Source organism: Sinocyclocheilus grahami, unplaced genomic scaffold, assembly GCF_001515645.1.
Source record: "Sinocyclocheilus grahami isolate Dianchi unplaced genomic scaffold, SAMN03320097.WGS_v1.1 scaffold738.1, whole genome shotgun sequence".
Lineage (NCBI taxonomy): Eukaryota > Metazoa > Chordata > Actinopteri > Cypriniformes > Cyprinidae > Sinocyclocheilus > Sinocyclocheilus grahami.
The window spans coordinates 108,387-135,003 of NW_015505917.1; the positions used below are offsets into that span (position 1 = coordinate 108,387).

At 36.8% G+C, this 26,617-nt stretch overlaps 3 protein-coding genes across 10 annotated transcripts in view; 2 read left to right on the top strand and 1 right to left on the bottom strand.

Annotated features, from left to right (window-relative positions):
* LOC107560662 (pro-neuregulin-2, membrane-bound isoform-like) overlaps positions 1-5,189 on the top strand; it is a 100,337-nt gene extending 95,148 nt beyond the window's left edge. For 5 of the 8 annotated variants that reach the window (XM_016244897.1, XM_016244900.1, XM_016244896.1 and 2 more), the window contains 2 exons: positions 1,476-1,700; positions 4,060-5,189. In XM_016244897.1, coding sequence (XP_016100383.1) covers positions 1,476-1,700; positions 4,060-4,711 — 877 coding nt within the window. In that variant the 3' untranslated portion in view covers positions 4,712-5,189. The remainder of the gene's footprint in view (positions 1-1,475; positions 1,701-4,059) is intronic. The other 3 variants (XM_016244902.1, XM_016244903.1, XM_016244901.1) reach the window with 1 other exon arrangement.
* A 13,669-nt stretch (positions 5,190-18,858) lies between these two features.
* LOC107560654 (ependymin-like) lies at positions 18,859-20,969 on the top strand. Its single transcript, XM_016244889.1, has 5 exons — positions 18,859-18,982; positions 19,102-19,136; positions 19,362-19,496; positions 19,604-19,815; positions 20,727-20,969. Exons 1-5 carry the CDS (start codon positions 18,907-18,909, stop codon positions 20,848-20,850), a joined length of 582 nt encoding a protein of 193 aa, XP_016100375.1. The 5' UTR covers positions 18,859-18,906; the 3' UTR covers positions 20,851-20,969.
* Positions 20,970-20,993: 24 nt separating this feature from the next.
* On the bottom strand, positions 20,994-25,971 carry LOC107560665 (ubiquitin thioesterase OTUB1-like). Its single transcript, XM_016244906.1, has 7 exons — positions 25,653-25,971; positions 25,156-25,217; positions 24,555-24,653; positions 24,223-24,341; positions 23,842-23,926; positions 21,711-21,905; positions 20,994-21,565 (listed from the first exon to the last, which is right to left on the bottom strand). The coding sequence occupies exons 1-7, from the start codon at positions 25,696-25,698 to the stop codon at positions 21,368-21,370; spliced, it is 804 nt and encodes a 267-aa protein (XP_016100392.1). The 5' UTR covers positions 25,699-25,971; the 3' UTR covers positions 20,994-21,367.
* Between the last annotated feature and the right edge of the window lie 646 nt (positions 25,972-26,617).

Sequence of the window (26,617 nt, forward strand, 5' to 3'; positions counted from 1 at the left end):
CTTTTAGAATGAAGCCACAGGTGTGAGTGAGTGAGTGAGTGAGTGAGTGAGTGCAGAGAAACTCAGAGGTTATACACCATGATCACCTCGCAGGCCTCCGGCTTCACGCTTTTCACTCAAACGGATTCTTACACACATATGGGTTAAACTAGTGGTTCTCAGTTTGTTCTGTCATGACTACTTTGTAACAGGAGCAAACTTTGTACACCCTTAACACTTCCACTATAATCAAACAACCTCATTGTTGGCCAATTGTGTTAGCATGTGTAGTACTTGTTGAATAATGGGGAAGTTTTTGATGGATTGTGATTTGTCATACAGCAAATTGGCAGTGAAGTTATGGAAACGCGTAGATCTACACTTTTAACTGTTTTAATGACTTATCCCAGTAAACGAAAGGCTTTTTATTTTTACTATACGAGTGCCTTGGAGTATTTAATCTTCTCAGTTTGAGATTCACCTCCAAATATCCAAAGAGCACCGATGATAGCGTGAAGAGACCAGTGCAGCATTCTTGGCCTCTGTTGTTTTGTCAAGTTATGGTTTTATGGAAATTTCTTTTTTCATCTGTCAGTTTTTGAAAAAAAAAAAAAAGCACTACTAAATTTTGATAGTTTTCACTGTTGTGAATAATGAATTGCCTATAAGTTTAAAACATTTATTTCTTGTCAGTGGACCTACATTATAATTAACTTTGTGTATAAAATATAAAAAATAGATATAAATAATTCAATTAAAAGATAAATCTAATGAATAGTTAACCCAGAAATCAAACTTTTGCCATAATTTATTTACCCTCATGCAGCGTTTTTATCACTTCTATGAACTAAAACGGTTAAAAAAAAAACTTTTGTTAATTTTAAATATAAATATTAGAAGAAAACTTAAACCACTGAAAAAATAGAAATATTGCCTTGACAATTGACTGAAATTAAAGTTACTAAAAGAAGTACTAAAGGTGCTTACTCAAAAACCAAAAATGAAATAAAAATTAACTAAAAACTTTTAACTAAATATAAATTTTATTTTAACTAAAAAGAAATGAATACTTAATATTTAAAAAAGAATGACACAAGTACAAAACAATGACTAAACATGTAATTAAAATTAAAATGCAATTATAAAAATAAAAAATATTATAGTTTATAAATAGTACTAAAATAACACTGGCCTCTTCGTGATACAATTATCTGTGGAACACAAACTGAGATGGATGAGACATGAGAGGATTGTGACCAACTGTCCAGTTTCAAAAATCACATAAAAGTAGTTGATATGACTCCATATGCTTTATCTTCTTGTGAAATCATACTCTTGTGAAGCCAAAGGAAATTAAAGAAATCTAAGAACCTGGGAAGCTCCCGTCTCCCTACACTTTGAGAACCACTGGGTTAAGCATCTTGTGCACTTTTTCTATCCTGCTTTCTTTCCTTCCCTTTTCTTCCATTCTCTTTCTTTCTTTCTGTCTTTCTCAGACATGAAGGGAGAACGTGGAGTCTGGAGCGAACAGACAGCGTCCTTTCCGACTGTCCTTCCGGCATGATGTCGTCCTCAGTGGGGACCAGTAAATGCAACAGTCCTGCGTGCATGGAGGCGCGGGCCAGGCGTGCCGCACACTGTGGCTTTACTGAGCCCCACCGGCCGGCCCTGCAGTACGGCGACTCTTTCGACTCGCTTGGGGACTCTCCACATAGCGACAGGTGCGCAGGAGCGCCCCCTCTCTGCAGCCATGGCACTGAGAACTATTTTAGTGTGTGCAGTAAGACTCCTCTGCGTTTCACTGCACAGTCTCCTTTAACCCTGGGGACTGGCATGGGTGGCGTGAAAGATTCGATAGCAAATACTCACAGCACGTACCATTACAGGGAGTGTTGGGGGTGCTCCGACCCTTCTAATTAAAACCTGAACTCCAAAGACAATTTAACAGCCCATGCAACTTAATAAAATTAGTTTACAGTATTATAATAATATCATTGATAAAACTGATAAATCAGCATAAGAAATAAGAAAGCTGACCCCTCAAAAGTCATTGTATAAATTGCACACTGCATACCGTGAAGAATATAACAGTAAAACTCATTGCGCAAATCGTGCAGATGCTCTGGCCCAGCTGGAGTCGGGGTCAAGCAAAGCTTTGCTGCTCCAGATACGCAGTATTTGTATCAAGGCAGAGAGATTCTAGCCCATGGCCAGCTGTATTTACAGTTATCTCTCGCCTGCGAAACGCCCACGCCACCATGCAGGGGCCAAAACAGGAGAATTTATACCATGAGGGGTTCATTAAGTCAACAAGAGCCGAACAACATGTTATCTCGGGGGTGAAACAGGTCTCTGGTGTTCTGCTCTGCTCTAGTTCCCTCTCTACCTTCTCTCCTGCTCTGCAGCTGACTGAGCTGTTGTGCATACGGCTATCTGCCCTCAGGCTCTGCAAATCTGTGACAGAGCAGCCAGTGTTAATTTATCTGCTCCAGTTTGACTGTGGCCTCCTCTCTCAGGGAACGCTCACTTGAACTCACACAGCACAGGTCAAAGGAACAAGCGCTGATAGGGAGGGGGTTTTTTTTCTGTCAAAGGCATCAAGGAAAATTACCCACGTACATGATTAAGTGTAGCATGATTTAGGCTAATGAAAGGGAACTCGTAAGGCAAGCGTTGTCATCCATCTGGTGGCATGCTGCAGTAACAATGCTAAGCCGAGACTGGGAGGTTTGACGTGGCCTCATTTGTTCCTGTAGTGTGTACATCTGCTGTCGTTTGCTATTGAGCTTTCAGCCGCCATGTCTTAGTTCGCATACTATCCTTTTTCTAGTGCCATAGCAAGGTGGGCGCAAATTGATACAGTACTGCAAAAGTACAAGGCAGGAACACTGCATATGGGCAGCAGACACAGAACAGGGATCCCACACCTTTAGACCAGTGGATATTCATTAATGATCCATTATGCAGTAGAGAGGTTGCACTCACAGAGCAAGTTTAGTATAACTAGGAAAACACTTTTTAAAAGACTGAATGATTTTCTTGACTTTTCCAGGCCTAAAATTCCAGGTTCTCCATGAATGGGGGTACTTGAGGAAGAGGTTCTCAAGCTTGAGGTCACCCATGTGTGGTCAGAAGCACAATAAATACTGTATTGTATTGTTTTTTGTTGTTGTTGTTTTTTGTTTTTTGAGCAGGTTTATTAGTCAGTGAAATATTACTTTATTTTATTTTATAATTTTTTCTAAATTTATAATATATTCTGCATATTACCATTACCATAACAAAAAGAAAATAATATTTTTATTCAACAAAGATGCATTATATTGAACAAAAGTGTAAGTAGTACAGACTTTTAAATTGTTTTTAAAAAATTATATTGCAAACAAATGCTGGTTTTGTTAAAAAAAATGAGCATCAGAACTGTTTTCAACATTGATAATAAGAAGAAATGTTTCTTGAGCAGCAAATCAGCATATTAGAATGATTTCTGAAGGATCGTGTGAAAATTGTGAATGAAACAATAGCTCCTGAAAAATCAGCTTTGCCATCACAGGAATAAATTACATTTTAGAAAAATATTTAAATTGTAAATAGTTATCATAAATTGTAATTATGCAATGTTAAAGATTTACTCTATTTTTGATCAAATAAATGCTGACTTGGTGAGCTTGAGAGACTTTCAAAAAAAAATGTAAAACCAATAAAATAAAGTCATACAGACCCCAAAATGTTGAATGGTAGTGTGTTTTTATTATTAATTACATTTCGGAACAAAGACCAATTATCGATCCAACCTCGATGGATAGTGATCTCCATGCAAATCCATGTCTCCATGATTTGCCACTTGTGAGATTCTAAAGTGAATGGTTTCATTCTGTTATGTGGGTGACCCAAAAAGTTTGAGAACCCCTGAATGCAACTTATTTTTCGTTGGTGGGTCCCTTTGCTTTTACAGTACGTGTACTTGAGACGTTTGACTGACGTGCGTATCTGTTCCACACAACCTTCTTCTCTCCCGCTCTTGCTCGCTCTTCTTCCTCTCTCTGCTGTCTCTCTCTCCCTGCCCTTCTCTCGGCACAGGTACGTGTCGGCGCTGACCACTCCGGCTCGCCTGTCTCCCGTGGACTTCCATTACTCACTGCCCCCGCAGGTGCCTACCTTCCAGATCACGTCTCCCAATGCCAGCCACGCCCTGTCTCTGCCCCCCGCCGCCCACACCCCCTACCCGCCGGAGGAGGACCAGCCGCTGCTGCGGCGCTACCAGGTGCCCCTGCACGAGGCCCGGGGCCATGAGCCCTACCGGCAGCAGCAGCGCGGCAGCTACCTGCGAGACAGCACCGGCAGCCTTCCATCCAGCCCCTACCGGCTGACTCAGGAGGAAGAGTACGAGAGCACCCAGGAGTACCTCTCCTCGATGGAGCAACCAAAGAGAAGCAGTCGGAGCTGGCGCAGGTCCAGACTCAACGGCCACGTGGCGCCACGCGGTTACCAACCCTCCCGGGACTTAGGCTCACGCAGCTGTCTGTCGGACAGTGACTCGGAGGAGGAGGAAGGTGAGAGCACGCCCTTCCTCAGTATGCAGAACATGAACGCCACCGAGCCCGCCACCCTCTACAGGCCCGTGCCCGACACGCAGACTTCTCACGCCCAGAGCGGGCGGCACGGGCCACGCGCCAACACACAGACCAGACTGGCGCACTCGCGCTCCAAACTGGACAATGCACCCCACTAGAGAGACCGCCACCTATCCACAAAAACCGATCTACTATAGACATGCACCTATAAGAAATATTTTTATTTTATATAACTGACAGATATTATAAACAAATGAAATATTTATTTTCATTTTAGCAAAAGTTGTCTACTAGTTAACAGCAAAGACTTTTTTTATAGGGAAAACTCTATTTATATGTACATTTTGATTTACAGCATAAAAAAGATGTGCCAATTTTTTCACAACTTAAAAAAAAAAAAAAATAGAGTAATATTGTGGTGCCTTTTGCTGTATGCTGAGGGCCAGAGGGCCAGTGGAGTTTTTTGTAGCCTTTCTTATATGGACGCCTCATTTTTTATACTCGTTTACTCTTTTGTTGTCTCTTTTTGGCCTTTTTTCCTTACTTTCCTTTCAAGTTCTTTTGGGAGCTGACCCCCATCTGAACTGTGACATCCACCCTTCCCACCGTCATGCAATATAAACCACTCTAACATAAGGTGTATGTTTACATGAATTTGATCCACAGAGATGTTTTATGATCATGTTGCTTTGCCAACAGGAAATCGATGACAAATGCAATCGGGGGTTCGGGGAAAAAAATGTACAAGTGTGCGAGTGTGAACGATCAAATGCGAGAGGCCTCGAAATGACTGTGGCTCTAAGAAATATGCTGCTGTTGTGTAGACTTGCGCATGTGGGCACTTGATGTCGTCTTGCAGATGCACCGCCTTGACTTGCTTTGCATCCCTACAGGGTAAAGGTGCGGTCACATTTACCATTGTTCGGCAAATTTTCGTTGGCAAAATCCAGTCATTTCAATGTGAATTTCAGCTGAGGTTTGTTGGCTGCATTGACCAACAAAAAACTGTTTGGTTCGAAAGTGACTCCTGTGTGAGCAGTGAGTTTTTTGCCCTCAAATTTTCGCTAATGTGACCGCACCTTTTTTTTTTGGTTTGTCACACGGAAGCCTTCTTTTTCCAAAGGGGCTTGTGAGTTAAATGTGAGGGGGCCGTGGGCCGGGCTGTCAGTGCTAATAGCTTTTGACAGATAACAAAGAAATAAAGAACATATAGTCTCTCCCACTCAACCCACTTTCCCATCACTCAGACGAATCGCCCTCATTATTAGCACATCCATCCGGTTAGAGCGGCCAGTGGAGAGATAGACGGGAGGGATGGAAGGCCTCACAGCGTCTCAGGACCTCACTCCACTGCACATCTTCCTCTAGCGCAGGACTGAAGAGAGACTGACATCAGGCTGATGGATGTGTCCGCTCCACCAATTGGTCCTGGTACTTGGGACAGGGAGAGTAAAGGGACCGTTCACACAGGACACGTGTGTGTAGTTTTTCAACTGTTGCTTTGTTTGATGCATTCCGTTCAGAAGTGGGATATTCCTATTTGATATTTCCGACTTATGATCATAAAGGCCCAACCCTTGGAATATGGTGTATAAAGAAACAAATAGCATTTTTTACATACATACAGTACACAGATATACAGTGGGTACGGAAAGTATTCAGACCCCCTTAAATTTTTCACTCTTTGTTATATTGCAGCCATTTGCTAAAATCATTTAAGTTATTTTTTTTCCTCATTAATGTACACACAGCACCCCATATTGACAGAAAAACACAGAATTGTTGACATTTTTGCAGATTTATTAAAAAAGAAAAACTGAAATATCACATGGTCCTAAGTATTCAGAACATTTAAAATATGTTATTGCAGCATAAGTGCACTTTTATTTTATTTTTTGTGCCATGAATGTCACATTTTCAGACGCCATGTCAAGTTTAACTCTGGCATGCAGAAGAGTGGATGAGTATCAGTGAAAAATAGAAAAATAACAGACCAATCAAATGAATATGAGGGTGTGATGAGCATGTTTATATTTAACAACAATTCATGGGTTGGGTCATGATACTCTTTTCAGTTCTGTGCAGGATTTAGCTGATTTTAATGTTCGAATGTGTCCCGTGTGAACGGCCCTGAAAAGTTCCTGTGCCAAACACGCAATCACATACACACAAAAACACAGTCTCAAATGACAAGACAAATAGCTGTGAAAATTATTAGGGGTCATTAAAATACCAAAATATGCAAACTTTATACTCTACTTGTGTTCCAATGCATTACATTTTTTTGTGTGTAATGTGGAGACTACTTGTTTCCTGTTGTTGTTTAACTTTAAGTCAGTGTTTTTCATTAGGTCCACATATTTCATGATTATTTAATATATTCGCAGTTAATCTAAGACACCAAATAGTGCAGGTCATTATTATTATTATTATTTTATATTGAATGCTATATCATCAGTTTATCATTCTTTTTCATATGTGACTCCATGTCCATTTTGAAGCACTCACTGGGCCCAAACCAAACCAGAAACAGCTGCACTGACTGACTCTGTTTGGATGAAAATACTTCTACATTAAGAAACAGTCAGTATGGAGAAGTCTGAGATGAAGTGTACTAAAATCAGCTGTTTTAACTCTTCCCTTCTACAAAGAGCATCCACTGTCAGCATCAGCTTGCCTCCTTGTTGTAAAGATGTAAAGAATAATATGTTGAGGGAGGTGAAGTCAATTGGTTTTGGCACAGAAAATCAACACCAAATAACGGAGGAAGATTAGAACTACGTGATAAATATGTTTTCATGCACTTCATCTATAAAAAAAAGAAAGAGATGAGTTGTGATTATTTTGGTGAAAAAACAATGTACAAGTCCTGATAAAAGGGGTGTAATGCTGTGTTATGACAGCACAATGGACAGCACTTCATTTTTTTTAAATGAAGAGATGTTTTGTTTAAAGTTTGGGCAGAAATGATTTTGATCCCCTACCTTTCTTCCTTACATTTTGGGTCTTATTTGTATGTTTGAGAAATGCCAAAAAAGACTCAAGTGCTCCAGTTAGTTTAAATGTGATATCGCTACTCAACGGTTATGTCCTGCCAGTTTATTTCTATTTCGTTAACCCCCCCCCCGCTTCAAACGTCTAAACACCTCACCGCTGCATGTCCTTGTGGTCAAGGTTAGATGGGTGCATGGTACACGCAGCAGATGATTTTTCCCCCCCTCAAGTCGGTGGAAGTGTTTTTTTTTTGTTGTTGTTTGTTTGTTTTTTTACATTCAGCAATAAAAAAAGGAATATTTTCCCCCACCATGCCCATTCTTGGAAATGCTAGAAGATTTTAAAAAGTGAGACAAACACACACGACTGTCATAGATTGTAAAAAATTATATGAAAACACCTGTTCATATGAGAAAATAAATCTTTCTTGGTATAATTTTGACACATGCCCATATCTGACCTGTTGTCTGTCTCGTCTGTGTGGCTATAGATTTTTACAGCTCAGTGAACAAACCCATGGTAAAAGTCTTTTCCAACAGACACAGAACCAGAAATGCTGGGAAGCGACTCATTCTTTGTGATTTTTGTGAGTTTATTAGACGGGCTATGTGCACCCAGATTAAATTTTTTGGGCTTTTTTTTTTAAATGGGTAAATTTATGTACTGTCTACTAAATACAATTTAGGCTAAATGTTTGATTTTAACAATTACGGAATGAAAGCTTTATACAGGGTTTTTTTTAATCGTAAGTTACATAGAATGTACACGTGCTCATGTAGACGTTTAGTGCTAGCACAAAAGTGTGATTTTGGAGGCTGTATAAATTACTTGAGCTGTTTGATATATTATTTTATCATTTATAGGTAAAGTTACAGCTTTGTGGGCTTTTTTAATATGGGCTAGAGGAAGCAAAGTCCGCTTAAAGATAAATTTTATGTATGTTCACCTTAGCTAATGATTGCCCATGTCCGTGGCTCACTTTTCGGGGCGAAACAACGCGTGCTTTATGGATTATTATAACCTTGTGTGTGTGACATTATTACGGCACGGACAGATGGAGGAGGCTGAGGAACAAGGTCAGAATGGTTCTCTCACAACAGCTTGTACCTCCAGCTGCACACATCTGAGTTTCACTGTCGAAGAGGCGAATCTTTCTGTCTTGTGAGACATTTCCAAGACATTCATCTGGGGCCCATCATCGCCAACGCTTTGCTTTACACTCGCTGACCCTGATCAGCTCTCAGTTTTATGTGTTTCTGCACTCTTTGGTCAATCCTGACATGCCTAAACATGAAACACATGCCTCACTATATTGTTGAGGAGCTACCAAGTAAACTTGAACACACCATTCCATGGTAACTTAATAGTAGGTGGACTGCGGCCTACCTGTTTTAAGTTTCACGCTTACAACTTTAAGAGGTAATTACTTGCCTGATTCTACAGGGCAAATACAGTAAAACTGGCTGAGTATGTTATCTCTAACCGTCATATATGTGGAGATCCCTGCTGTAGTTATGAAAGCAGTATAGCATTGAGTAGCCTTAAACAACATCTGAAAGACCTTGTTTTTCTAAACTCAGTTACTTCAGCTATTCATAAAAGTGCTAATGTCTTGAGACTATAGTGTAAAAAACTGATCTAGAGTTCACCTAGTTTTTTCTGATGCGAAGAGCTGAATTTAAAAGCTCACTGCATCCAGTATTTGGCAGGTATCAAGAAAGTGATATGTTACAGATAACTTGCAAGGGACTTTTGCACAATTCAGATTAATTTGGCACCTGATGTCTGTAGTTTCTGAGCATTTGTGGTGACCCTGCTTAAAAAAAAACAAGCATAAAGGCCTCACACACAAATCTTTGTCAGGAAAATTTTGTATGATCATTTTAATTTTTATTAGTGCATCTAATTTGAACGTTTGCATGACATTAAAGCAACATCTATTTTGTATGGTGAAGGGTTAAAACTCTTTTCCATTGTATTGCAAAGACTAGCCAACCAGTAATTTTTATTTTTTTTGCTTTTAGCTACATGCCCAGAGCTGGTGCTGTTACATAAAACAACAACGTCTTAAACCTACAACATAATGCCGCTTTTTTAGGATTGATCTGATCGTATGAGGATAAAGGTATTTATTTTGAAAAACATTTGTTTTGGTATGAACAGGCATTTTAAGGTGGTTGCTGGACTCCTAAGTTTGGCGAAAGTGCTCAGGCTGGCGTTTTAGTTGATGTAGAACCTGATATCATAAGAATTCGTATAGTATATGAATACTCATATAGTATATGAGTTGGCAATTTCATAAACTCATACGGTCTGAATGAAAATGTATTGGTTTGCAAAACCAAATCTTCAGCGGGGTGTGATCATACAAAAACGTACTCTTATTGCCACCAGTGTAGCAAATATTATATGAATTGTCATGAGAGTCTTTGGTTTTAGTGCATTCTGGATAGGTGAACACTGGAAAAACAGAATGATGTATATTGACTGCAGGAAATATATCACCTTGTTTCTAGAGCCAAAGGCAGTTATCAAATTTTATACATGTCTGTCTTTCATCCGTCATGGAATCAGCAACACTGAAAATCTGGTTGTATGTCCTTGGGAACGTCTCTCACTACCTGAATGGACAGTGAATCATTGAAATAGACCGTTGTTGGCATGAGCTCCATTCTTTATTCGTTCACGTCAGGGAAAAAGGTATAAATCATAATGATAAACTGATTGCCTCTGAGTTTTATTTAAGGGAGTGATGTGGTTCCTCCACTACAAGGGAAGTTTGATATGATGTCTAATCATTCAAAGGAGTGGAAGAACAGCCTGTGCATGTTTGGAACGGCACCATTGTGGTTTTCTCCTCTCTGGTGAGCTCTGATTTTAAGATTAAGGTGTGGAAAAGGGAATATTAGTCTCCAGATGATAACCTGATATGAAAGGCGTTTGGGTCTCAAACTTTCGAAATGTTGCTTCACCTTCAAAATGTGCTAATCATTTCCCAGATGATTTGGCATCATTGTCTGTTCCCATCTACTGATTGCCAAATGCTGGATAGCCAAAGCATGATCTCATTAATTTCAGATACAGCACCAAAACATTCCAGATTAACTGGCAAATTTACTTCACAATACGCCTGGCGATGTAGAGTTAAGGAATATGTTTAGATTTCATTTATGACTTTATAACAAGAACGAACTGAATCAACACTACCATGTCATTGTAGTTTAGCAGAATATATGTCAGGTTGCAAGAGACTGTGAAATCAAATGAAATCTAAAATGAAATCAAACAACATAATCAAAACAGTCAAACTTTTTATGTCATTTTGAGCTAAAGCGCTTTGTTAAATGTACATATACAAACATTCATGATCAATCTGCTAGTAACATAAATAACAGCTTAATCCACTTTAAGGTGGTGTGCTGGACTAGCTGCCTTTGTGAAAAAGAAGTGCACTTAATATTTTGAATGTACACTTGTAGTGTACTTCAAATTTTAAAAGCATATTTAAAAAAAAACACTTTCGGTTCACCCCAAAACATTAATTCTGTCATCATTTACTCACCCTAATGTTGTTCCAAACCTGTATGAGTTTCTTTCTTCTGTTTAACACAGAAGAATGTGAGTAACCAAACAGTAGATGGTAGCCTTTGACTTCCATTGTATTTTTTTCCATACTATGGAAGTCAATGGCTACCGTCAACTCTCTCTCTCGTCAAAGTTTTTACTTTACTTAAAAGTACATTTTGAATCATTGTTTTAATAAGCTATTGTCATGCTTTAAACAAATAGAACACATACTTAAAAGTGTACTCCACTGGTCTCCCAGCATAGCCAACCTGGCTGTCCAGTGCCCAGAAGCCCTCTAAAGCCATTAAATAGACCACCATAACCAAGACCTATTTTTCTCTGTGAATACAAGATCCTGCTATACATGCATGTCATTTGCATCACTACTATGTGGATGTGTAAATATTTCCATGAGTTAGAAAAGGCTTTCACAACCTGACAACTTGATACTATCGATCCAGAACTGGAAACACAAAGTTAGCGTGACTAGACTTGACATGAAAAAAGACATGAAGATAACATCCAATTACATAAAATGAGGAAAAAGTCTACAAGAAAATAAATACTCCATCATCTGACAAGGTATCTAGACATTAATGTTGTAACATGCACAGACATGATGCCTCTAAAACAGACTGAGGTCAACAAAATCTGTGAACCGGACTTGCCAACTTCTTTCTAACCTGAGCTCAGAATAATAGCAAGACACACCTCAGTGCATGTGAAGAGTTAGGCGTATCTCGCAAAGTTTATAGCAAAGACCACACACATTCTGTTCTCCTGTCCACTCCTGTTGGCTGACACTGAGATGGTTGGTTCTCTTGGGGACACTAGGATCCGGATGTGTCTGGATATATTACAAAAATATATTGTATAAAAATGTAATATATAAAAAAAAAAATCAAAATAAAACTGTATTATATAATTTGAGAAAAAAATATTTTAATGCAAAATATACCAGATACATTGACTTTTATGACAAGGCCAGGTAAGTTTCAGGTTGTAAAATGTCATGTAGTTCATATAAAGAAACTTTTTGTATTAATTTTTTTAAATAATGATTGAGATGTGTACACAATATTCACCACATTATATTTTTAGAGTCATTAAGTTGAAACTTTATTGGAAAATGCTTTTTCAAAACCGTACTAAAGCCAACATGAACACAATGAGTACATTTCTAAGAACTTGTAGACGTGTTTTAAAAGCTTTTCCCTTTCTTTATTATGGACAGTCTTATTACTCATTAACTTGTCTTCTAAGACCATCCGATCCTGAGAAGCAGGTGTGTCTCTGAGATCAATCTTCTGCTCAGACAGCTGGAAACTTCCAGTGGTTTAAAAACACTGCTTTCCCACCAACTTCAAGATGTGCGTGTTAATTACACACTGTACACTTTCCCACACGTGAACTGTCATAATCACGCTCTCTGATTGCAAGGCAAAGAAAACTTGACAGGATGATGCATGATTCCACTCAAAAAACCCTAATGGTCATTAGTGAACAACAACATGTGAGGTGTGGTTTACTATCTCTACATGTTTAATTGCCTGTGCTGCTCTTCATCATGACACAAAGGCTGAATGGAGTCTACACTCCAAACACAACACAGATGCTGCATATGAAAGTACTTTTTTTCTGTGTAGTACAAGTTGTGAGGCATGATCTCTTCTCCTGATCTTCAGTATCTTCAGGATCTTCAGCCTGAGCTTCAGACGATATGCTTCAACAACATTTTGCTTCAACTTTTCTCCATCGTGTTCCATTGATTCGTGGCAGAACATAATGATCTCTGATGAAGTGTGGCGGAGGGTGCATGTGAAAATGGGATGTGCAGCATTTGATGGTTCACATGTATCTCTGTGATGAAGCAATGCACACATCAATCACTCAATGAACAGGTTATTTCAACACATGAGAAAAAAGCCTGGTGGCCAAGCCAAATGCAACACAACTGTTATCTAGATCATCCCGCATACTGAACATGCTAGGTTATTTGCAGGTGAAGTGTGTCATTTTTGCACCACTAGTGGCACCAACCTCAAATATCAGGTGATTCCCTGAAAAAAAAACTCCTGAAACTCACTTAAACTCATTAGAATTTCTGTGGAGGACACCAGGAAGGGGCATGGAAGTGATATGTACACTTTTTACCTGCTGGGTGATGCCATAACTACATTTTGTGGTGCACTTTTTTCACTGTCAGCCAATTAAATAGTAGTTGTGTATTCAGTTAAAATAATTTTTGACAGCAGCATATACGTATATGGCGAAAAATAAATAAATATCACTTTAATAATCAATAATTACAAATCAATTCTAAAAATAATGTTAACAATTAAAATGAAATACAAAGTTCTGTCATGAAACTCTAGATGGCGCAGGCCAATAGGATCTAACGCAATCATTATTCACATGGCACAGCTGTTATTTGTATATTTCTTATATGCAGTGCCGATCCTAGACTTCTAGGGGCCCTATGCAAAACTGTGTCGGCAGTCCGGGGGGGGTTTGGCAATGAGTTGTTATGAACGAATGAATGAAACGCATTTGTCCGTGTTTCACTCCATCTCGAATCGCGCTCGCGGAAAGCACTTGAGAAACAGTGTCTCTTCTGCGGCTCGGTATGCTTTCAACTCGTTTTTTTTAGTCTCAAGCAAGACTGTATAACATTCACATTACATGATTTGACAGATTTTTACGTAGAAAGGGCAACAGTGCACCGCATTAAAAGAAAGGATCATTCATGTTTTCATAACCGCTGGCCAAATTCACAAACGAGAAACTAAAATTAAATCATCTTTGAGTGCAAGGGGGCCCCACGCAGCTTGCGTAATTTGCGTATAGGGAGGATCAGCTCTGCTTTTATGCTATATGTGCAGCAGCAGTAATTCTTACATGCTCACAAGAGAATGTCTGGGGATTTATTGGAAGTAGCAAGTCTCTGTACTTGCTCTGCATAGCAGATCTATTCCACCAAGACCAAACACGTTAACATTGCCATGTATATTACCATGCTAAAACTCTCAGAAAGTTGTCATGACAGAGTTACAATTGAGAAGAATGCAGAAAGCTTCATCCAGGTATTACAGACCTCTTTGTCATTTACTTGGAGCTGAGTTTTGCACATTCCATGCACTGGGATTACGGCCCTCCTCCTTGTAAAGGCGTCCCACCTCAAAGGAACCATTTAGACAGTTTTACTGCCATTTTACATTTCAAGAACTCTTTTAAAGGGACAGTTCACCTAAAACTGAAAATATATTATTTTTACCTCATGTGGTTCCAACCCTATATGATTTTCTATCTTCTCTGGAACACAAAAGAATATATTTTGAAGAATGTTGGTAACCAAAGAGTTTTGACCATTGATCATTGATTTTTAATGTATGGAGATAAAAAATAAAATTTTCAGTCATACGATCTTTTATGTTCCACAAAAGAAATAAAGTCATGCTGGAATTTTCAGTTTTGGTTGAACTAACCCTTTAATAACAGGCTTTACATGGATAATTCACTTATAATTCAAGATGGGGTTTTAATAAAAATTGGCTATCCATGCTGTAGAAACGCATTTGTTTTCTTTTGAAATCGGTGCTGTAAGACCATAGAAAAAGGGCAGTGATAAAAATAAAAAAAAAGTTGGAAAACTTCGACACCCATACTGCACTGGGCTCAATCACTGCATGGTGATTATTTATGTATATATAAATACACACACATACATATATAGTAAGGAAAATATAATTTATATATAATATAAAGGATATACAAGTATAAATATATATACATACAAATATTTTTTTAATATATAGGCCTACATATATGTGTGTATATTTATATATACTGTACACAGTAGACACATATAGCATATAGTATGTTAACAAACTTTTATTTTGAATGCGATTAATCGTGATTAATCGTAAAAATGTAACAATTATTTTAACGTTCTAATTGTTTTCAACTTTAAAGTTACACTATCCATGGGGATACAAAAATGCAGAAGAACAATCTGTAGTTCGGAGCTGTCATAAGTCTTGGTGCAGGTAACAAAGAAAAAATAATACACATTGCTCATTTATTTATATACAGACATTGAAACAAAGGTTGAAAAATAGTTGAAAATGGGTGAACTTGCCCTTTAACAAAAAAACAACAAAACAAAACTTCAGATTTCTTGAACGCTCCTTGTCTGCTTTTATTTTTTTAATCAACATTTTTAATAACAACAATACAGGGACTATAACAGAGTTTGAATGAGCAAGAAGAGGAAAAGTCCAGATCTAACTAATGATCTTTAGTGGACACTCTGCCAATGATCTCACTCACTAGTGAGTGCACTATAGTGCACTGAGAGATCAACAGCATTTATTGCAACTTCAAAGGTCTACGATAATAAAACGGTATGGGAAATAAATTACCAGTTTGGTGACTCCAGTCTCAAAACCCTGAATATAATGCTTTGATCCTGCCAAGAATTCAGATAAACTGTAATTACAGGCCATTTAATGCAGCAGATTGAATGAAATAAAATATCACACTAAATTATGTTCAACTTACTATGTGTTTATTTTTTGAACCCAACAATAAGTAACCTTCTACAGCTTCTGCGATCAAAGAAGCCACATCGAATGTCATATGAGTTGCATGGATCTCCTGACAGATGAACTGTTTGTCGTACTTTGACTGCAGTAAAAAAGTAATCAAAACAGTAATCCAGACTGTATGCATCTGTATGTCAAAGGGAAAGGTGTGTGCATGAGAACACGAGAAGTCTATAAATGAAGTACTTAACCCTTACGTGTTTTCTTTGATGTGGCCTTGTGCAGTCACTAAAATGTGTTCAACATGCTGAGGCTTGATTCACCCTTACTTACCCCAGTAAACTTCAGATGGACAGCAGTCAGAATGTTATTTACATTGGCAGTGGAATGGCACAAGTATTTAAGTTACTTTAAGATATAAGAAGTTTTGCTTCTTTTGTTTTCTTTGCTACTTTAATTTCTCAGAAAGTTGTCATGACAGAGTTACAATTGAGAAGAATGCAGAAAGCTTCATCCAGGTATTACAGACCTCTTTGTCATTTACTTGGAGCTGAGTTTTGCACATTCCATGCACTGGAATTACGGCCCTCCTCCTTGTAAAGGCGTCCCACCTCAAAGGAACCATTTAGACAGTTTTACTGCCATTTTACATTTCAAGAACTCTTTTAAAGGGACAGTTCACCTAAAACTGAAAATATATTATTTTTACCTCATGTGGTTCCAACCTTATATGATTTTCTATCTTCTCTGGAACACAAAAGAATATATTTTGAAGAATGTTGGTAACCAAAGAGTTTTGACCATTGACCATTGATTTTTAATGTATGGAGATAAAAAATAAAATTTTCAGTCATACGATCTTTTATGTTCCACAAAAGAAATAAAGTCATGCTGGAATTTTCAGTTTTGGTTGAACTAACCCTTTAATAACAGGCTTTACATGGATAATTCACTTATAATTCAAGATGGGGTTTTAATAAAAATTGGCTATCCATGCTGTAGAAACGCATTTGTTTTCTTTTGAAATCGGTGCTGTAAGACCATAGAAAAAGGGCAGTGATAAAAATAAAAAAAAAGTTGGAAAACTTCGACACCCATACTGCACTGGGCTCAATCACTGCATGGTGATTATTTATGTATATATAAATACACACACATACATATATAGTAAGGAAAATATAATTTATATATAATATAAAGGATATACAAGTATAAATATATATACATACAAATATTTTTTTAATATATAGGCCTACATATATGTGTGTATATTTATATATACTGTACACAGTAGACACATATAGCATATAGTATGTTAACAAACTTTTATTTTGAATGCGATTAATCGTGATTAATCGTAAAAATGTAACAATTATTTTAACGTTCTAATTGTTTTCAACTTTAAAGTTACACTATCCATGGGGATACAAAAATGCAGAAGAACAATCTGTAGTTCGGAGCTGTCATAAGTCTTGGTGCAGGTAACAAAGAAAAAATAATACACATTGCTCATTTATTTATATACAGACATTGAAACAAAGGTTGAAAAATAGTTGAAAATGGGTGAACTTGCCCTTTAACAAAAAAACAACAAAACAAAACTTCAGATTTCTTGAACGCTCCTTGTCTGCTTTTATTTTTTTAATCAACATTTTTAATAACAACAATACAGGGACTATAACAGAGTTTGAATGAGCAAGAAGAGGAAAAGTCCAGATCTAACTAATGATCTTTAGTGGACACTCTGCCAATGATCTCACTCACTAGTGAGTGCACTATAGTGCACTGAGAGATCAACAGCATTTATTGCAACTTCAAAGGTCTACGATAATAAAACGGTATGGGAAATAAATTACCAGTTTGGTGACTCCAGTCTCAAAACCCTGAATATAATGCTTTGATCCTGCCAAGAATTCAGATAAACTGTAATTACAGGCCATTTAATGCAGCAGATTGAATGAAATAAAATATCACACTAAATTATGTTCAACTTACTATGTGTTTATTTTTTGAACCCAACAATAAGTAACCTTCTACAGCTTCTGCGATCAAAGAAGCCACATCGAATGTCATATGAGTTGCATGGATCTCCTGACAGATGAACTGTTTGTCGTACTTTGACTGCAGTAAAAAAGTAATCAAAACAGTAATCCAGACTGTATGCATCTGTATGTCAAAGGGAAAGGTGTGTGCATGAGAACACGAGAAGTCTATAAATGAAGTACTTAACCCTTACGTGTTTTCTTTGATGTGGCCTTGTGCAGTCACTAAAATGTGTTCAACATGCTGAGGCTTGATTCACCCTTACTTACCCCAGTAAACTTCAGATGGACAGCAGTCAGAATGTTATTTACATTGGCAGTGGAATGGCACAAGTATTTAAGTTACTTTAAGATATAAGAAGTTTTGCTTCTTTTGTTTTCTTTGCTACTTTAATTTTCTTGGTACAGCTGTGAATTTTAGAAAACATCAAATGGCTGGTTTCTGTGATTGACCAATCAGAATCAAGTCTTTTAGAAAGCCATATAATAAGAGCTGTTAACACAAGTTTCTTGCTGGGGAAAAAAAAAGAAAAAAAAATTATAAGATGATTTGCTGGTCTTAGCTGGGTTTCGGTTAAGCCCAAAACCAAAACCAGCAAGCCAGCAGCCTGCGCCAGGCAGAGAGAAAAGCAAATCTGCTTAGGATCATTTAGAATGTTTTTTTTAGCAGATATATCCTTTTTGGAAAGTTATAATCATCAGATTGTGTCAGTTTTTGCGGAGTGCAACAACAAATTATTTTAGTTTTCAATATCATCAGATGATCTTGTTTTTCTCAGTAAATTATTATATGACTAGCACCTGCACTTGAACATTGACCTGTGGCAAGCAAATCTGAGATCATAATATGCTGAGTCTTCATCATGTGACTAAGGTGAGTTGTACTCCAGCTCAGGTTTTACCTGTCACCCATCATCTCCAGAGACACCTGACAGTATTTCCTATTATTGGAACTTCAAAAATATTTAATTTTCATTCTATTTTGCACTCACATTAGGATTGATATTCCAAGTATTACATACAGTTAAGTTGTTTTGCCACCTTTAAGACTTCTATTGGACTGAAGCACTGGCCAGATACCCAGAAGGCCCAGTGAGACTGAAAACATGGAGTGGTGATCCGGAACTGATGATATAAGAAGGGCCGGACTTGGAAACACTGCTGCTAGTCGCTTTGGCTCCTGTTTGCCAGCACTCCACAATAACAATGAAGATCCTGTTTCTGATCCCAGTTTGCCTGAGCCTGATTCTCAGCAGCTGTGCACAGAAGCCTGAACCCTGCAGTAAGACCTGTTGTCTTTTGCCTGCACATTGTAGTAAACTTTATAGAGCTTTAGCAGTTGAAAGAATGAAAAATTAATTTATGCTTGTTTGCTCCTTTTCACTCACTCTTGACTTCCAGAGTCTCCACCTTTGCTTGAGGGGACACTGACTGCGGTAAGTGGGCCATCTTGACAAGCATATTAAACTATTTTGTCTGAAAAAAAAGAAAGTTCATCAGAGAAACTTGTCATTTTGGCCTGAATGTTACCAATGTACCAATGTAAAGTTTGCTCTTACTTCCTTTACTAGTTGGCTTATCGCTACAAAAACAAAACTACCTCATTCAAGTGCTAACTGTGAGTTATGTGAAAGTGTTCTCTCGCTTTCTCTCCAACACAGTTCATCCCTGGGCACCACTTACGTGTTTTTGAGAAATTCTCCTATGATGCCTTCGGACAGAATGTCAGAGTTCTTGCAGCTGGAAAGGAAGGCAACCAGACCTTCTTTGTTGACAGGCTTCTGCTCTTCAGAGAGGTAAAGTACCACAGTTTAGGGATAAATAGCAAAACATAAATTTTGTAAAATGCATCGGGTTGCTGACTCTTGCTAAAGTGACTCAGAGTTTGCTCTCCTCTAAACAGGGAGTCAGCTATGAGATCCACTACCACAACCAAACTTGCATTAAGACAGCATTAAAGGAACCATTCAGACATATTGGGGTTCCCCATGATGCCCATTTCCTGAATCAAATGGTCTTGGGTAGCAGCTCTTTACCAGGACAAGGACTGCTGGTCAATAACTGGAATGGAACAGTGGAGGAAACACAAGGTAATGTGCGCCGTTATGCTGCATGGTGATTCTCAGTCAGGGTTTTAACACCCAGCACTGGCTATAACACAAATGTATTAAAATTAGGGCTGCAAAACGATTAATCGCGATTAATCTCATTCAAAATAAAAGTCTGTTTACATACTATGTGTGTGTACTGTGTATATCTATGTATATATATAGTAAGGAAAATATAATTTATATATAATATAAAGGATATACAAGTATAAATATATATACATACAAATATTTTTTAATATATAGGCCTACATATATGTGTGTATATTTATATAAAAAAAAATATTTACTCCAACCCCAAACATTTGAATAGTAGTGTATATTATTACAAAAGATGTCTTTTTTAAATAAATGCTGTTCTTTTTTTCTTTTTTTTTTATTCATCAAAGAATCCTGAAAAATATATATATATCACAGGTTCCAAAAAAAATATTAAGCAGCAAAAACTTTCCAACATTGATAATTAATCGGCATATTAGAATGATTTCCAAAGGATCATGACACTGAAGACTGGCGTAATGATGCTCAAATTTCATCACAGCAATAAATTATGTTTTAAAGTATATTAAAATAGTAAACCATTGTTTTAAATTGCAATAACATTTCATAACATTACTATATTTTTTTCTGTATTTTTGATCAAATAAATGCAACTTTGATAAGCATAAGAGACTTATTAAATTAAAAATCTTTATGATCCCAAACTTTTAGAATGAGAGTGTATAAACCCCATTGGAACACTCTTTCTTGTTTATCTCACCATTTTGGATTGTGTTTCTTCCAATTACTTCATACAACCACCCATTTGTTTTTGTCCATGTGTTTTGTGTTCAATACCTTGATTACCCCCATGGATCAAATGCATCTAAAGACCAACATGTAAGACAAGATTTGTTAACCCATTTCTTCTTTCTGTAGCTTCTTTGACCTAGTGGAGGGAATCGAGGACCCCAACGTCTTCATCCCTCCTTCATTCTGTGATTCTGTGGAAGTGCTGCCAGCCAAAGGAGTTGGGGCAAGATCCTTCACCAGTCTTCTGTGAGAGGAACCACGTGGGTTTTTGTCAGTGCATGTCCAGCTTACATTGCAGCATGGACACACCATTTTTGATTTAAATAAAGACCATTTGGGATTTTTTTTAAACCTACACACATTAAACAATGATGTGGCTATCCAAACTATGACTACTGCAAGTTCTTTTTATTCTCATGAAAGTCAAATACAGTCAAACATGGTAAAGCAATTCCATTCCTATCACAAATGACAGGCATTTTTCAACTAAAAGAAACAAACCAAAAAAAAAAAACGAACTAAATGAAATAACCATATACTGTATATACACAACTGAAAGATGCAGGTTATTCAAAGAAAACTGTACAATGTCCAGTGCCTGTTATAACAGATTCTCCAAAATTTTTAAGAGTCTTTAGGGGGTTTTGACAGGAAATTGCAAAGTTGAGTGCTCGGCTCTCGTGTTCACATTTCACAGGTTTAGAGTTTAGAGTCAAACCCACAGCACAGAAACAGATGAGGCCTTAGCAGCAATAGGTGCAGATCTGTTATTTGTACAGGATGTCGTAGTGGCCCGGTCGGTAGAGGAGGAAAATCTTGGGCTCTCCGTCTTCAGGGAAGATGTGGTGATTGATTGTTCCTCCCTCTCCTCGATCCATGTACTCCACCTGGATGCACACGTTTAAAGCCTGAGCCAGGGCTATAATGTGAATGTGGTCACTCTCTTTGGACATGGGCTCCACCTCCTGGCCAAAACAGAATGACATGTTGGTTTAAAATGTTGCAAAGTCATTGAAGACCAGCTTACTCTACAAGAACTGGTTGAAATGTAATCACATCTTCAAAATTACAACACAAGTCAGTCAGAAATGACGCGTTGTTCAGCGTCACCTGTTGGCAGAACTCTCGAACAGTGCGGCCGCCCTCTATGAAGTGCTGGAAGAAGTCTTCCTCTCTCTGCAGGTACCCAGAGGTCACCAGCCGCAGATAGACCACAAGATAATCTGACACGCTCTGCTCATTAAAGGAACTGAGCAGCTCACCTACAGACGGTTGCTTATCACAAGCCTCAATCAGGTCCATGAACTAGAGTGAACAAGAGGAAATTCATTATACAAACTCATTTAAGATTATTACTGACCAGAAGGGAGAAAAAATAAAATTAAAATAAAAAATAAAATAAAAAAGGCAAACAGGGCTGATTTGACATTTCCAGTGTTGTATTTTAACTACAACTATTAAAAATTGGTTTAGTTAACTGAAATAAAAAAATTTAATTATATGAAAAGGTTAAATAAAAATTAAGCCTTGGTCACACTAGACTTTGGGCACACAATTTCTTTGGACACTAAAATATTCTTGAAATGATGTCACGATCAGTGGCATGTTTTTTTTTTTTAACAAATATATAATCTAATTTATATAGAGGTCACGGCATGACATATCGATCTTGTAATGGTCACAACGTCTTCAAGTAATACAAATTTCACAGGTCAGAACTGACTAAAAGTGACTTTTGTAAAGCAGCAAATTGCAAACCAAAAAAAAAAAACACTATGTATTTATGTAACATAAAAAAAATAAAAAATAAAAACTTTTTGTGTTTCCAGTCTCCAGCATTCACATACGAATAAATGAAAATCAATGGAATTAAAAGTTTAGTGCGACCATGCCTTTAGGAATGTTTCCTTAGCAACTAACTGATATAAATACTAAACTTAATAAAACTGAAACTGAATTAAAGCTAAATATTTAAACAAGCAACAACACTAAAAAAGACATTTATTTTTATTAAAATAAAACAAACATATACAAATAAAATAAAAAAGGCAAACAGGGCTGATTTGACATTTCCAGTGTTATATTTTAACTACAACTATTAAAAATTGGTTTAGTTAACTGAAATAAAAAATTTTAATTATATGAAAAGGTTAAATAAAAATTAAGCCTTGGTCACACTAGACTTTGGGCACACAATTTCTTTGGACACTAAAATATTCTTGAAATGATGTCACGATCAGTGGCATGTTTTTTTTTTAACAAATATATAATCTAATTTATATAGAGGTCACGGCATGACATATCGATCTTGTAATGGTCACAACGTCTTCAAGTAATACAAATTTCACAGGTCAGAACTGACTAAAAGTGACTTTTGTAAAGCAGCAAATTGCAAACCAAAAAAAAAAAACACTATGTATTTATGTAACATAAAAAAAATAAAAAAATAAAACTTTTTGTGTTTCCAGTCTCCAGCATTCACATACGAATAAATGAAACTCAATGGAATTAAAAGTTGTGCGACCATGCCTTTAGGAATGTTTCCTTAGCAACTAACTGATATAAATACTAAACTTAATAAAACTGAAACTGAATTAAAGCTAAATATTTAAACAAGCAACAACACTAAAAATGACATTTATTTTTATTAAAATAAAACAAACATATACAAATAAAATGTATTTGAAATATTAATAAATACTGATAGTACACAAATAATAAAATAACACTTGACACAAATGTAAAAAAATAAAATAAAAATAAAACGTTTTATGCTGATGAAGATACACGGGGCAACTTTTTTGAGCAATGTTGCTTGGGCACTTTCTAGGGGTGTAATGATTCACTCGTTTTCTCGATGCAACGATTACAAACCCTGATGATGCATATGTATCGATCTTGAACATGGATTTTTGAATCGTCGATTTCGGACAGTAATCGATTTAAAACACTAAGAATCGAATGAATCGCGATTTCTATAACGATTCAATGCTTTCAAAATATATACACATTAAATTACTACAAGCAGGAATTAATGGAGACCTTGAACAGTGTTCGTGCCTCGCATCGCTCCACTATGTACCGCCTGCAGTGACTGTCACAAAATTGCGCTCGCACTCAGTTCGTCTCAGTGAGACACATTTTTTGAGCAGCTGATGTGTGATCTCTCCTTAGTACTCGTGGCCAGTAATGCTAAAGTGCTGTATCATCAGCCTTAGTTCATATTCTTCCAAAGACTTACTGTGTTGTGAAAATCTTCAATGGTGAATTCTGTGAAACCTTGGCTCACCAGATCCTGTTTACTCTTGGCAGCAATAGCCTTGAACCTGCCAAGTAAACACAACCAAACAGAGTCTTAGAGGAATGTACTCAAGGTTACAGAAGCTACTTCAGACCATTATCTCCTCCCCATACTTTCATGTAAATGATCTTAACAGGCTTGACACAACAAGTAGTTAGTCGGTCCACACTGAAATTGAAACCGGTGCATGATGTAAAACAATCAGTGTTGTTAAGAACATATTTAATGTTTAATATCCAGTTTTGTAGAGTGGGAATCATTTATTCAACCAAATGAATAAACAATGTGTATTCGGCTGAATGTAAGCTGGCCGGTGGTTACCTATGTAATTCTTTGCTGTCTTCAAGTAAAGACTCCAGATGTGAGAAACCAAAAGCTCTGTAGAAGCAGTTCCCATCTGGCCGTGTTTTGCGTATAGATGAGTACTTCTTCTGCAAGTCCTGTCGACAAAACAGTTTGATTTGTTAAAAAAAAAAATAACAGTCAGAGATTGGGATTTCTCTGCTTGAATATTTTTGTGCATAAATGAATATCATATGCTCTCTTATAGGGTATGTGATTAGATAACTGAGATAAAAGATAAGTGCATATTAATAATAATTAATGCATAGCATTCCATAAACATTCATGCACTATTGAAACGGTTCACTTACTCTTATCTTCTGCTGGTAAATGGTGTCATCGTCAGCATAATCTCGCTTAAGGACAGACAGGACCTGTCTTTCTGACACCAGAGGAATACTGGTTGCTATCTACAATGACATTCAGGATGGGTTAAAGAGTGCAACTTAATGAGCACCATGTGCATATATAAAATGCATGTATATGAGGCTTAAATGCCAGAAATAACCACGGTTCCCACACCTTTTGAAAAAGAAATGCCAATAACTCATTACATCCAAGTATGCTATTGCAGTTTTATTCATATTTTTATTTTTTTATTTTAATGTCTATATATTTTTGATGTAATTTTATTTTAGTTAATACTATTTTTTTTTTACAAAATAAAGGAGAAATGTTTCCTTGGCAACTAGCTGAGAAAAATAAAATGAAATTTTTAAAATATTAAATATGTTTTCGTTTTACTTCATTATAACAACCCTCGTTTTAATACATTTCTTTGTCTTGTACCAAAGCAAAATCTTCACCTGTTGAGTGCACTGTTGAAATACGTTTTACTAGAGAACCAACGTGTGTATAAAGCATCACAGAACATTATAAAAATACAAATTATTAAAATTATGACTCAATTACCTCTTGTTGAATCTTATCTTGCTGTGCAATAATGGCTTCATCATATGCGAGACAATTCAGCCCTGTCAAAGAACAAACACAATTCAGTGCAACATATCGTCAATTTTGCCTATTACTTGAAAACAGGCAAAAACCATAATTGTACATGATCAGTCATAAACATTATTATGGCTGTTACTGCGAGCGTAATGGTATTTTTACATTTGTTTCACAGTGCAGTGTTTTTTTAAAACGCTTATGTGTCACACCTCGGAGCATTTTCTTTTATTAAATGTTTATATAACGCTAACGGTCGTAACGTTATATAGCATATTATAAAGATCTGGACACTGAAACTGAAGTGCTTTAAAACATAAACAATGAACTCTCAGCTATTGTTGTTAGCAGGTTAGCAAAGCGCTAGCTGCTCATCCCATCAGCTCATAACAACATCCGCATGTGCAAACCGATACAAACAGAAGTTGGTTCTGGCCAAATTGCGGTAAAGTAATTCTCACCGTCAGCCTCTTTTTGAGAGATCTCCTGCTGTTGCTCCTCCGCCATGTTCCTTCCTGCTGAAGTTATTTCCGGTCACCTGATAGAGTGGAACGGCTGGAGATGAACCCATTTCCGGTTGAGATTTTTTACCTGCTGATCACGGTTTGTTTTACATCAGTTAAAAATGATTACCTTTGTGAATGTGCATGTTTTGAATTGAGTTCAGTTTAGTTTACTCCCATTAAAGCTGATGGTAAGTATACATTTTGACATAATCATTAATAATTAAGAGTTTTTTTTCACGAACCAGGCACCACCAGTGACAAACTCTCATAGATAATTTTCTAAGCATCATCTTAAAACAAATTAATATATTGATCTAAAATAAATACATCATACCAGTAAATAATTTTAAATATTTCTGAAATAACGCTAGAGTTATGTGTGTTATATGTGTTAAATAATATTCAAAATGTTATAGATTTTAATCAAATGTTAATTATATAATGATGCCATGTGACACTGTTCAGTTAATGGGATTCTTTCCAAATGAGCTGATGATCTGAATCAGGTGTATTAAAAGGAGACAATTCAAAAACTGTGCAGGATTGCAAACAGCCACCAATTATGGAGTTTTTTGATTATATGAAATCTTTTTTTAATGACTGAAAACTTGTGACATGTATGTTTGACACCGTATTCTGGAGAACTATCTGTATGCAACATATTATCAGACCAAATATATTTATTAAGTGCAAGAGTCTATCAAATAATCTTATATTTGATGTACAAGCCTTTCCGAGTTACTGAGTAAAGTTAATTCACTGAATTGCTAGTATACAAGATTTAAAACTACTTAGCCTTTATTTAAAAAATAATTTAATAGTATGATGTATTTATTTTTGCTTGATATGTTTTAAGATGACACTTAAGGTGCCTTGTCTCATATAACAAGCTACTGAAAAGCAATATATCTTTTTCCAGC